This window comes from Pteropus alecto, unplaced genomic scaffold (genome assembly GCF_000325575.1).
Source record: "Pteropus alecto unplaced genomic scaffold, ASM32557v1 scaffold88, whole genome shotgun sequence".
Classification (NCBI taxonomy): domain Eukaryota; kingdom Metazoa; phylum Chordata; class Mammalia; order Chiroptera; family Pteropodidae; genus Pteropus; species Pteropus alecto.
In genome coordinates, this window is record NW_006494611.1 from 5139651 (window position 1) to 5153817 (window position 14167).

The 14167-nt window shown below is 44.0% G+C and overlaps 1 protein-coding gene across 6 annotated transcripts in view; it reads right to left on the minus strand.

Moving 5' to 3' along the window:
- MASP1 (mannan binding lectin serine peptidase 1) overlaps nt 1–14167 on the minus strand; it is a 63337-nt gene that overhangs the window by 16055 nt on the left and 33115 nt on the right. For 5 of the 6 annotated variants that reach the window (XM_015599841.2, XM_025042352.1, XM_006925826.3 and 2 more), the window contains 5 exons: nt 13821–13968; nt 12372–12490; nt 11333–11411; nt 4804–4941; nt 3895–3969 (listed from right to left, as the gene is read on the minus strand). In XM_015599841.2, the coding sequence (XP_015455327.1) occupies nt 3895–3969; nt 4804–4941; nt 11333–11411; nt 12372–12490; nt 13821–13968 (559 nt within the window). Of the gene's footprint in view, nt 1–3894; nt 3970–4803; nt 4942–8608; nt 8923–11332; nt 11412–12371; nt 12491–13820; nt 13969–14167 lie in introns of those variants that run through there. The other variant, XM_006925828.2, reaches the window with a different exon arrangement.

Consider the following 14167-nt stretch of genomic DNA (forward strand, 5'->3'; position numbering starts at 1 on the left):
GGACCCTACGCTACATCACAGGTCCACACGAGCCTGGGAGAGCTCTGTGTGGGTCATTTTTGGCCTAAGTCTTTCTAGTCTGGCCTTCTTTAGCCAGGTCCATTTATGAACCAGGCCATTTCATGTATGGATCTTCACCACCTTGAACCATTTCTAGCCAGGATCACTTTTGGCCTAGACCATGTCGAGCCTGGCCTGTCTTTAACCGTGATCACCTTTCCCCGTTTTTCTCTAGAAAGGCATCTCATATCCCAGAAGTAGTCCAAATTGTGGGTACTTAGAAAACTTTTGAAAACCATAGGTCATGGGCTTTGAGAGATGGAAGGAATTAAAGACTGCCTAGCAGGTTACAGCAAACAGTGGACTGGGAGCCAACATACCTGAGGCCTTGACCTGGCTTTTCTCTCTTATGTTCTGTGTGACTCTGGGTAAATAAATTTCCCTCTCTGGATTTTGATTTTTGATCTGCTAAATGGGGCAGTTGATCAAGATGATCTCCAAGGATTCTTCAAATTCCAAATTCCTTAGATTTTTATTTCATTTGCTCTGGTCATTTTATATATAAGTAAAACTCCAGAGATTAAGTGACCTGCCCAAGGTCGCATGGCTATTAAGGTAAGTATCAGGGACTTAACTAGATTCTAAGATCAATGTCCCATCTTGCATCCCACAATGCCTCATTACATGTAAAGGTTGTGGTCATGGGCTCTCTAACCTTTTCTTCTCTAGCATAAAGAACTCATGTTATGAATGAACACCTAAGGCATCTAAGGTTAGGGAAAGGTGGCATAATCTACAAGCAATGATGCATGGGCCCTGCTCTGAGCCACCCATCATTGCACCCAGGAACCCTGTAGTACCTTCAGGGGAAGAAGAAAGGTCTGATCAAACTTCATTCCACTGAGTTGTACCCTGAGCATGCACATGCACCACCAGCCTCCTGCAGCCAAACACCTTTGGCTCATGAGCAGAGGGTCTTCAGTATCAGCCCCCCCACTGGCTAAGAGAAAGTTCACATGGGCTCTTCCCAGCCTACTTTTCAGGCCTGGGAGGAAAGCCTGGTTATGAGCGTGGGCCTCCTCTTGGTTGCAAATGGCCAGGCTACTCTCCTTGGCCCTGAAAACTATCAACAATCCTTTAAAGAGAAAAGATCATTTGAGTTTTCTTGGCAAACATTAGGCTTTCAGCAAACTAATGCCTTTCAGATGCTCTTCTTCTTGATGCCAAATGCTTCCTTACATGAGCCTGAGGCACCCTGTCATTCATCATGGCCAGATGTGAGATGACCTTTGCTAACTCTCTGTGGTCTGGCCTGTCAGAGTTAAAGACCAGACTCCCAATTCTAAGCAGTAGCCTACAAGGTGACATCTCAAGGCAAACTTATGATTAGCCCTGCACAACTTATCTAGTGCTGAAAGGCCCTCATCTGGTGAGGGATGTGCCTGTGGCTTAGTCCATGGTCACAACAAAGCCAGTGCCGAATGGTGCCTTTTTCTGACCAAGGTGCCAGTGGCATACCCCAGCACACAGAATGTCAGAGTTGGGGAATCTTGGAGAACAGCTAATTTATGGATGGAGAAAATGAGGCTCAGAGAAGGCAAGCGACATACTCAAAGTCATTAGTGGCAGAGCCAGAAGTAGAGCTCATATCTTCTGACTCTAGTGTAACTTTCTCCACTAAAATTTATCTTCTTGCTATGCTATTGTCCTTCCAATAAGTTGAATAATGCAACAAGCTGTTAAGAAGATTCATGGAAATGGGGCATTTTTTTTTTTGGTGGATACCATTTTATATTTAGTTTTTCTTGGGACAAAGGAATATTCTTGAAATACTGTAGCTTCAGCTGTGCTGAAGTCAGACTTGGGCTCTAGATGACTGGAGGTACTGAGGGAGGGCTCTTAAAACAAAAATGTGATATTCTAGAACTCTGGGTTTATGACAATGGCTTAAAATATAATCAGAATCAAGAATGGCTCAGCATTGCTTCTGTTAACATCATAGTCTTTGATTCACCTTCGAGCTCTGTGCCCAACTTTCTGTGGGTAGCCTTGGACAAACTGTTATACCTCATTGATCCTTAGTTTTCTCAAATAAAATAAGGGGCAAATAATAGTTGCTTAACAGTTTCCTTGGAAAGGCAGATATTATGATGCTCAATGAAATGGCTTTCTCCATTCTGGCTTGCTTCTGGGTTTCAATCTCAATATTTTAGAAGGATATAATTTTGAAATCTCTGGCCTGGTCCAATGATAAACCATCATTCTACCCAATATGGCTGTTAAAATAATTTCATGACTTATTGTATCCAAGTTGCTTTGTATAAATATAGACGATGATGACCATTAAAAATTATAGAATGTCATGGATCACATGGTTCTGCTTCCTTACTCCTGAGGTATGGATTCCTAGTCCCAGAGAGGTGATATTACTTACCAAAGACCACAATTAGGAAATGACAACATAAGGATGAAGACCTAGTCCCCTGACTTCCAGTTCAGTGCCTCTTCCCCTTCTAGAGGTTGCAATATGGCTGCCCAGGATGGAATCCACCTGCAGTGTTGTTTTCTTTGGCCCACATAGTATTTTAGAAAAATGAGGATTTGACCTTCCAGTTTATCACTACTCTACCATTCTCCATCTTTTCCGAGCCTTTGCCAGCTGTGCCCTTGAGTGTTATCCTGGCTAAGCCTAAATGAGATGATGGTGATCAGCAGAATGTGGGTGGTTGACCTTTCCTCTGTTCCACCTGCTCATGAGTTCTTTCTTAGGCATAAGGCCCTTCTAGGTGAAGTCTTTCTAACCAGTCTTCATCCCTCCACTCCTCGACAACCAATGACTTGCTCCTTCTCGGAGATCCCACGGTTCCTGTGATAGGCAGAACTAATCCCCAAATACTGACACTTTCTTCAGTTCTTAAGGATAATGGTAGATGACTCAATAGCCTTTCCCTTTTAATGTCTAATCTAACATCTAGAAGCCTACTAAGTGATACTGAGGGTTACTAAAATGTACCAGTCAAATAATGCACTATCTCAGCTTATCCAACACTCTAGTTCAGTAAAATACAAATGCCACCCAACACTCAACCATACTGTGAAGCTCCTACAGTTCAAGCAAACACACAGACAGAATTGGTACTGCTCTTCAATGCTATCTTGAATGATTGTATCTTTCAATTACTGCTATTCTTGTTTTTTTAAAGTGTAAATTTCTGTATGGAGAATAATAAATTTAATTTTGCGAGGTTATTTGTTTAACCCTACAGTGTGCACTTAGGGATATAATATTCTAATAAGTTGATTTGAATATATATATGCACTGTGATTGCAATGCAAATCATCCACACTTTTAATGCTCACACAAATATCCACAAAATATTCCCTAAATCTGTATGCACAGTGATACTCCCTGTTACTGAAAATCTGTTTTCATTTTAAAGTGGAGTCATTAGGTGAGCCATGGAGATGCAGTAGTCAGTAAGACTCGCACATATTGCTCTTTGAAAGAACTTCTTACTCTGTCCTGTAGTTATTGGTCTGATGTTGTTCATTTCCTCTCTAGCACAGTGAGTGCTTGAGGATAGAGTGCCCACTTTCTTGATTTTCCTGACACACACAAACCGTGTGGGATGAAAAGCCTGGTGCAAAGGGAGCAGAACTGTAGAGTGAGGAGATAGAAAGGCTCCTAATGTGATAGAACAGGTGAATATAGAGATTGGTTGGTTTGAAAAGGTGTGAGGTGGGCTTCTCTGACCTTTGACCCTCTGAAGACATTTCTTAAAAAACAATCAAAGTATCATGCCTCCCACTCCATGCTCCATTTACAGCTAGAACACCTGCTGCCCGAAGGCCTTTGATGGGAGACCTTGAACAGAGGACTTGATGGTGAGGTACCTGGCAGGCAGGTGGGTTGGTTTCTCCCCAGTACTTCATTCATCCAGACTCCTTGGGCAGAACAGGTATATATACCTGGGAGAGTGAGGAAAGGTTGGAGAAAAAGGAGAAAATGATTGATTCATAGCATTTGGAAAATAGATCTGGGTTCTTAATTCTTCTATTGGGGATCATTGTAAGTCTTCTAAGTCATCTTCCTGATGCCATTCCGTCTTCCAAGTCATCTTTCTGATGCCATTCCCTTTCTGCAACCTGAAGTCTCTTTCTAAAATGAGATTCTATGTCCCTCCTTTGCTCAGTGTCACCAGTAGCTCCCCCCATTGCCTTCGAAAAGAACCACCACATACTTCAGCATGGTGTCCAAGGCTCTGTGCAATCTTACTCCTGCCTGTCTGAGGGCTGCTTCCTCCCAGCCAGGCCCTGCCCAGCCCCTGGCAGGAACTTCCCATTATTCCACAGGCCTCGGTTTACCTGATGCTCTGTGGCACATTGCCCTTCTTTCCCTTCTCCACTTAACAAACTCTTTAATGAATCACATTCACGTCTAGCATCTTATTTGAGTCCTACAGTAGCTCTGTGAACTATATCACTGCTCCCTTTTTGAAGCGAGAAATTAGAGAATTTTCTTGGTGCTAGTCTGCAGCAGAGGCAGAACCAGTTGGACTTCCCATCTCCCTAAGGGGTCCTTCTCTGCAGGAGGCTGTGAATGTGTTTTGTGTAGGTATCAGGGTACCAGGTAGCCTAACTCTTGGGGTACAGGTCTGAGCCAGGGAGAGGCAAAGCTTGTCTCCAAGTGTTTTTCCTTCCAATTATTCTCAAACTGTGTCCAACTGACTGGGTGTTTCAGCCCCCAGCCCAATCTTGAGACCCAAAGAATGCGAGGGGTCTGGTTTAGCATGCAGGGCTCACCTGTTATATTGTGGAACATCTTGTAGAAGGGCTGCTGGCAGGAGTATCTGATCTCAGATTTGTATGTGGTGAGGTTATTACTGGTGGAGAAGGTGACCAGCCCATGTTTCAGTTCTGCTGGGGCTCCACAGTCTGCAACTGAGAGAGAAGAGAGTGAGACTCCTCAATGACCCTTTGCTCTTCTTCTTGGGACCATCTGGTGGGTCTGTCTCATACAGATGTACAGTTTTTGTACTGCACAGAACTTTAGTAAGCAATGTGATAGTCTGTGAGAATGGTGCCCCAGGGATTGTGGAGGGCACAGCCTGTGCAGTCACCAGGGGCCCTGCTTTTGAGATCTCTCCCACCTACTGTGTGGTTAACTCACCTGGCCTGCTGTCAGTTTCAGGGCAAGGGCAGGTCTGCTGAGATTTAAGCAGACCCATCTCTTCCCCACCAGGGCCCTTTCCTTGACTTCCAGTTCTATTGTGCAATCCTCTTAGCCTCTTCTGCCCAAGCGTGAAGCCTGTGGCTCTGCAAGAAAATTCTGGCTGACATGAACCAAAGAATATTCAGTTCTTCCAGACCAACCACATTCTGAGTAAGAGCCATTAATGTGCTCACATTGGAACTTAGCAAAAAAACAAAAACAAAGCAAAACAAAACAAAACAAAACAAAAAGAGACTCAACTACACAAGTACACAGTCCCACCCTGCTGGCTTTCCACAGGCACAGAAGTCAGGAGGTGGGGTTGGGGCGGACCAACTTTTAGTCTTCATCTGCTCATTTTTTCTATTTGTTGGTGGCTAGACTTTGGGAAGAGCTGTAAGACAAGACCAAAGATCCCAGATCCTAAGAGAAGGTTTTAGGAGAAATTGCCAGTCCAGCCAGGTCTTAGGGAGTTGCCAGCACTGACAGAGCCCAGTACAATCTGCTAGGAGCCAGGTCAAAGGCTGAGGTGTCTCTTCATGGGTCTCCATTAGGGGGTGGTGTGCTTGCTTCTAAGGAAATCCTATGCCAGAGCTGAAGAATCTTAGAGGAATCCTAAAACTTCACAGTTAGAAAGGAACCTTAAGGCAGGCAATCTAGAATATCATCTTTACAGATGAATCCAGAGAGGAGACTTGACTGATCTAAGGTCATAGAGTGAGTTATAGTCAGAGAACTAGATCTGACCTTAAACTCAGTGTTTTTGTTTTTTTTGTTTTTTTTAAGTAAACTAAACTGACAGTTTTTAAAGATGTTTTCTAGTTAAAACAGCCTACAATCAATATTAGCTGGGTAATGGTAGATATTAGCTGTCAATCTTCTGATAATTTCAGAGGACTGCATTCTAAGTATCTGGTAGAATTTCTAGTTTCCCTCTTCTGAATTTTACCTGCTTACCTTGGGTAACAGAGAGGGGGCAATTTACCCCTGAGATACTCTTCAAATATCTGATTTTTAACTTTAGAAGTTCAAATTCATCTATTTGATTGAGCAAAGAGCTGTCTAACTCAAAATATAGCTAATCCAAGGCCCTCCAGGATGGACCAGAGTTCAGGTGAAGAATGAGAGTAAATTTTGGTCTCTCCTGCCCATGAGGAAGGCAAAAGCCAGGAGAACTGGTGAATATTTTGTCCTGGCCTCCAGCTCCCTGGACAAATCATTCCCATTTGTTTTGATCACTCAAAGTAGACATACTCTCCACTCTCTGAGGAAAGCATATGAAGGTCAACATTAGAGCAACAGGAGGTGATAATATTGATTATTTAAAGCTATCATCAGTTTTAAATGTATTTCCCCACTGAGTCTCAAAGCAGATTTTTTTCCTTTTTTAGGACATGCAATCGATTGGTGTCTGGACCTTGATATTACTCGACTCCTTTAACCTTGGTTTAGCAGTTCATTTTGTTTAAAGTAGCTTCAAGAACTGATATCCAGTTCCAGGTGGAGGAATTTCAGAGTTGGTCTAAGACATGGTTAGATTGTCAGGCACTGAGAGCCTGTTACGTGGCCAATAGTGGCAGGGAGAGATTTTCTGAGTTGAAGGCCTGCTTTCATATCACTCCAGAGAAGTATCTTTGCCCACTGATAAAGCTGGTCCTACAACCACATAAAGGAGGTGATAGTGGAAAATAGAGGTCACTTCAGCTTGGGTAGAGCAAGCAGGGAAGGGGTGTACCTTCTCCCCAAGTCTACAGTGGCAGGCAAAGAGCCATGTCTCTGTGGCCTGGAGACAACTTCCCTTTTTGAGGGGTCTTGAGCCTGATACAAAGATGTTATATCCAGACCCTGCTGCCTTAGCTAGTCTACCTTCTTTGCTTCAGGAAGAGTTTTATCCTTTTTTCTAAAGCTTCCTCTGGTCACTTCCACACTATGGAATTAAAGAGCCCATCTCTTTCTCATTTCCCTTGGCCTCCTCATTATTCTCTGGGATGGGATGTACCATGTCCTGTCTCCATGGTCACCTCTTGCTGTCATTTATTTTCCTTCAGACACATCATTTTTGACCCGCTGTCTTAAGCATGCTTAGCCATAATCCATGGGCTTCCTAGAGAACCCATAGTTGGCTCGGCCTGGCGTTCAAGCCCCAGGGACTGGCCCACCTTCCCACCCAGCCTCCTCCTCTTCCTTCTTCTCAGTGCACTTATATGCCCCAGCACCACAGACCCTTGCCTGCGCCTCCCTGTCACCTACTGCTTTCCCCACATGGGAAACGCTGTGTCCATGCTCTGGCCACCCTCGAGGACTTGGTCAAATAATTCTTCTTCTTAAAAGCTTTTTCTCATTCTTCCAACCAGATAGAACTGTTTCCAATTTCTCCTTGTGATGCCCTTTATTTATTGATCTTGCTCAGATCTATGCATCCTGTGTTGCTTGGTATTGCAATTATTCGAGTAATAATTCTGCCTGAATTACGATCCCCTCTGTCACACCCAGTACACTATCCATTATATTTTCTGGGCTTAAAAATATTGATTCAACTGATCTTTGCATTTAGTGACCATCCCATGTCCTTTCTCGGGGTACCTCTGCTGTAGGATGGCACCATAGTCCTCAGATTGCTCCCTGTTCACCCTTGCAGGATTCAGCCCTCCCCAAGAGGTCATTTTGTCACAAATAGACTGAAGAGCCATAATGCAATGCAGGGCTTCTCTGATACATGTGCCCAGATTTTGTTCAGGCTGAGCAGAGATTTCCAGCATATGGGCTTTCTTTATCACTATTTATGATCCAGTGATGTCCCACGGCACTAGAGCTGAGGATTGCTGCTTTCAAGTGTGATACCTATCTTTTGAAAACCTTTAATCAATGAATTTTCAGAAATGCAAAACTTGTAAGCCCTAGAGGAAGGAACATCCAATGATGGCATCTCAGCCCAGTGTTAGTTATAGGTGGAAAGGAAACTTTTGAGCATAAAGATAAGATCTTTAAAAATCCATGCTATATAAGTTATTCTTAGTTTTACCCACTCACAGTTATTAAGAAAGTAGCAACAAATAAAAATATTAAAGTCATAAAGTCACAGGCATTCTGGCCCATTCGAACTTGGAGTGTGGATTGCATTAGAAACCAGGGCTCACTTTGACCTGGTCAATTTAAGGCCATATGAATGTATATTAAATCTTGTGTCTCTAGGACCAAAGTTATTTTTTTTTTTCCGAGAAGAGTACAGTCCACTTAGCTAATTTCCATGGCATGGATCTATCTGTGACAAAGTGTGCACCACAATTGAAGCTCATGTTGATGTCAAGACTACCAATGGTTATTTGCTTCATCTGTTCTGTGTTGGTTTTACTAAAAAAAAAAAAAAAAAAAAAAAAAAAAAAAAACCAACAAAAAAAAACAAAAAACATTGTCTTTTCATTATTTTCCATAGTAATGTTTGAATAATGGGCGAACTCTCAAAAGGAGAATTGTTTTCATACACACAGGAGTTTTAACTGCTTAAGACTGTGTTGCCTTGTTCAGCGTCCACTCTAATCCGCACAGAAATGGGAAATGGAGTGTTGGCAGGGTGGGGGAGGGGTGGGGTAGCTCTAGGACCCCGGGTCTTGTGAGTGATCCATTCCTGGATGTCTGCACTGTGTGGGGTCCCGTCATTCACTCTGTCACTTGCTCTGACTGGAGTTTGCTCTCCACATCCATTTCAGTTTCTGCCACCATGGTGAAGATCAAAGAGGGGTCAGAGGGTACAGAGAAAGAAAGCAGAGAGAAGAAGGGAGACAGAAGAGAAGAGAAAAATTAGCAAGCAAAGCAGAAACGGTTTATGCAGGAAATACAGAAATCACTCCACCAAAATTGATTAAGAATGCACAGTTTAGGTACAGCCAGTGTGAAAGACAGTTTGGGATTACAGAATTTGTACCATTCTGAGAATTTGCATAGTCATAAATCCTAGCTCATGAGAATTATAACATTCTTCCCCTAGAGAGAGCTTTGCATTCATCTGATCCAAACCCTTGTTTGACAGATGGCATTCAGAGTGGAGCAGTATTTGTCCTGAGTCACTACAGTGAGGTGGAGGCAGGGCCAGGACAACCACCTGTAATTTCCACATCCTGTTCCAGTTCAAGTTTGCTCATAGCACATACACATTTCCTGTTTGTTCCCAACTCCTTTCTCCCCAATCCCTGGGGACTCTCAGCTTCTTAGTCTTGTCCATCTTTGCATCTTCCCTAGGACTCCACACATGTCTGGGACAGAGATGCTCAGTAAATACCTACTTAGTGAATGAGAATAGATGCCAGGTGTGTCTGAACAGGGATTTCTATTGCCCTAATCCGGGCTGTGCTGAGAGAACCAGGTCGTATTAGGGTGAAAAAAAGATTCCTCTTTTTTTTGACACAAAATGACAAGCATCCTTTTGTATACTAATACAAGTCACATAAAAGGGTATCATTAAATATAGTAGTGCCTCACTCTGTCAACGCCACTATTATAATAAAAAATGTGTGTATTTCATCAGGGAAAAAATTTATTAATGTTCTTACTTTTCAAAAGTGTAAATGAGAGAAGCCAAACCTCTTCCCAGTGAGGGGTTTGGGTGAGGGGAAAAAATAAGTTTTCATTTAATCCTGGTGCTCTATTGGTATGACATGTACATGAATGCAGTTTGTCCTCAGAACAATCAATACAGGAAAATGAGGCCAAAAGAGTTTGAGTAAATTGCTTAGGGACCCTCAACTGGTTGAGTCTGGCTTTGAATATAGAACTTCCTGACTCCAAAGCCACCTCCTGTCCTCTACACCCCACTTCCTCCTTTACCTCCTCCTTCTGAATAATCCCTTGCTTTGGGCAGAACTTGGGAACAGCACTACACATGAGCCACGTGTTGGAGGAGGTGGTAGATGTGTCTGCTAGCTTTGAGTTCCTCCATGTCTGGACCTCGTCTTTCCCATCTGAATTTTCTACACAGACCTCTGCACAGGCAACCAGTAAAAGTTCGCTGAAACTTTTTGTTGAAGCCGTAAAATGTCCCCCCTTTTCCCACACGGGGCTCTGACTCGAGCCACATCATCACATAACAAAAGGAAAATTAAAAACAAGTACAGTCTGCTCCAAAGTTCTGCCTGGGATTTGCCTCAAGAGAGCCCCACCCTGACAATGTCCCCTTGGAGCCATGGGAGTGGGCCTGCCGTTTAGGAGAAGGGAAGAGCACACCACTTCGAAGTTTACATAAAGTTGTGAACTAGGGGTGGGCGAGACCAATTCACATTCTCGACATCTCACCTCTCCATGCTAAAGTAAATCCTCCTTCCTTCCCTCCCTCTTTTTCCTACCCTTTCTGTCACCATTCCTCCTCTCGTCACTGTTGCCACATATGACTTTCCTAAAATTTTGGTCCTTACAACTCTTGCACTAAAATAGCCTAGGTAGGGGGAGAGGAGGAGGTGGCTGGCAATCTATTTTTACGAAGCTCATTGGGTGATTTATATGGACTACATTCTGTCGAACCACCAGGATATATTCTAGAATAGTCCAAATTCTTTTATTTTATAGTTAAGGAGAGGATCTTGCCCATGGTCACGGGAGGAGAGGGGGAGTTAGGAACAAAGCCAAGGCAAGAACTCTGGGTCCCAAGGGCCATACAGAGCTGTTTTCTCTGTTTACACATGTCCACTGTGTTGACCCCCACAGCCCTAACGCATGAGCTGTCCCAGAAAACTTTGTGAATATGGCTGAAGGCCACGCAGAGACTGGCAAGGTAACTGGGCACTGGGGCCAAAATAGTTTCATGGATTAGCAATTGCCAGAGCTAGTTTCAAACTTGGAAACATGCTATTCCTTTAGCAAGTTTGGCAACCTTTCTGCAGGCAGAAGTAAAATTAGTATTTAGAAAGTAAACTGGGACCCACAAGGAGTTTCTTTTGGAATCCTAATGTCTTATTGCTGAAAGAAACATTAACAGCCTTCCTGTCCAACCCTCATGTGTCTGTTGAATGCCCGCCCCCATTCCTCTTAAAGTGAACTTGCCAAGCTGTCACTCTTGTGTGGTCTCTGCTTGGATTCCATCAGTGCTGGGTAGCTCATTATCTTTATAATCAACCGATTTTGTTTTCTTACTTTTACAGGTGGGAATCTTGTTACTCCACATCCCATCCTTCAGACACTCGATCTGGAATGTGTCCATCTCCACGTCATCCTAGGAAGAAACATAAAGAGTATGGGAAGAAGGAAGAAGGGTGGGGTTGGTGGTTGTTTTCCAGTAAAACCAGCTCAGACTCCAAACCTGGGTGTCCTCCATTGAGATGTTCCAACTATGGGCCTCCAAGGGCAGGCACGCTTGAAGATAAGGGAAAGATAGATGCTGAATTCACATTCCCTGGTCACAGCCTGGCGAGAGGGAAGGGCTGGGTACAAGAAGGGTTTTTGGCAGCTGTCTCTAAAGGGAAAGCTATAGCCTTGACTCCCTTTTCAGAGCAGGGGCTCTCAAACCTGAGTGTCAGCTTCCCCGAGGGCTTTTGCATAGACTGCTGGGCCCCATCCCCAGAGTTTTTAATTCAGTGGATCTGACCTGGGGACCAAGCTTTTGCATTTCTATCAAGTGAGGTGATGCCCTGGTGGAGACCGACCTTGGAGAACCATTCCTTGAGAACAGAGGTCCTCTAGTTTGGTTCACGTCAGACTCACCTAGGCAACATAACAGAAAAACCAATCACTGAGCCCCATCCCAGAGATTCGTATTTAATTGATCTCAGGTGGGGCCTGGAAGGTGCTTTTGTTTTTTAAGTGAAGCAGGTGATTTCTAGGAAAATCACTATTTCAGAGGGAGGGAGAATGAGCAGTGCCGGTTGCTTTCCATCCCGGCCTGATGAACTTTGTTAAGGTTGTTTATCCTAATTGTAGGGCTGCATAAATCTAGATTTTTTGAAATTCAAACCAGCCCACACTCTGATAAAAGACTTTAGTATCACTTCCAGAAGTGAAACAAATGCTTTGAATTTTCAGAAGACTGGAATTTCTGGTGCACTTTGAAGGTTTATGGGGAAGTTGGGAAATAGTGTGGTGAGACCATGACAAATTCTGTAAACCCATCCGCCCTGGGAGTTTCTGGAGAATTTCTCTGGCCTAGTGGCTCTGGCTCCCAAGCAGGACCCTGTACCTTCAGCACTTTGTAGCCTTTGTCACAGCTCACGAGCACCTGGTCTTTGAAGAAATACTTGTCTTGCAAGGGCTCAATTTTCCCATGGACAGGAGGCTGTAGCCCTGGACACTTGTTCCCTGGTGGGGAGCAGTGAAAGAACAGCAGGTGAGAAAACGAGGAAAAGCCTCACCATGAGCGGCCAGTCTCTAGAATGCAAGGCCTAATAAAGGTGGAAGAACCACAGCACTGAGTATGAGCGGCCTGGACCTACTGGGTCCTGAAGAAGACTTATTCTGGATCCTTGAACAGAACATTTTCCAACTGGGACCTCTATTTCCTCATTTGTAAAATGAATTAGTTGGCCAAATAATTTCATTAAAACTCAGGGTTGGAAAGCATATTAAATGTCATTGGATACAACCCTTGTCTGGTGCTTTTTTTTTTTTTTTTTAACATCTTCCCTAGTAGACATCAAACATCTATTTGCATTCCTATAGTGACAGGGAGCTCAGTACCTCCCGAACCTATCTTTCACGCCAGACTCATCTGATTAAAGGAACACTGTTTTCAGAGTCAACTGAAATTTATACCATTGTAATTTTTACTCACTGGGTGTAGTTTGCCCTCTTAGGGAACTCGGGGTGACTTCAATCTCTCTTTCTTCCCAAGACTATTCCTCAAAGTGTTAGATTGATCATATGCTTCTGTGCCTCTCTTTAAAAGGCTAAATCAGATAGGATTCCCAGGCCCGGACCTATCCCTGACATTTTTTCCTGGACAAACTCTCTTTTGTTAATATTCTCTTTACTTCTCACCATTGAATTGGATAACACAGGGCAGGCCCGGATATTGAAGTCTCTACTGGCTTAGTCATGCCCAGCTATGGTCTTGTCACTGACATCTACCCTCTTCTTCCTCAAGTCACTGCAGACCCCTTGGATCAAATGACTCTATCAGGATTTGGGCTGAGACTGGCTGCCTTGGGGTACTGGGGAAGAAAGACTATGGGCTTTGCTAGTCTGAGGTGGGGGGAAGACAAGGAGGCGAACTGCCATAATGAAACATTTTGAATTACAGGGCCACACCCAAATTCCTGCCTCAGACTTGGACAGAGCTGGAGCTAGAAAGGTCCTCTCCAGACCCAATGAATCACAGTGAGAAGGAGTGTTGTTTAGGAAACATTTTTTTTTTTTTAATCTCCCAATCTGATTCTGAAGTATAGGAAGTTTTAAAAATGACATCTAGTCCAAATTCGCCATCATTGCTGCCTTTCATCCCATTTTACAGATAGGAAGCTGAGTTAGAAAAGAGAATGTGCCTTGGTCTCCAACTACTCAGTGGCAGGACTGGGAGTCTCATCACAACCCCAAAGGAGTCCCAGGCCTGCACCCCCTCATCCTTCAGCCACTGCCCCATGAGGGCTGAACACAACGACCCAGTGTGACTGAGGAGGGGAGAGGTCGGTACCTGTCGCCTTGTATGAGAGCCTCCAGCCCCGATTCTCGCCTGAGTTGTCACTGCGGAACAGGATCTGGATGCTATGGGTCTGGGTATTGATGGGTTCTGGGGCTTTCTCTCCACAGAAGGGTCCCAAAAGTTTTGAACCAGCTTTAATCTGTGAGGGGCAAGATGGAGAAAAAGAGGGTCACTCACATCAGAGCACTGGTGGCTGCTGCAGGGACCACCTCAACACTGCATCTGGGGTTTTCTGGAACACTCCGTGAGAACCCATGGTATTCACTGACATTTCTAGTGGGCTTTACCATTCACCAAATGATTCCATCTCCACTCTCCTATTTACAATTTACAATGGC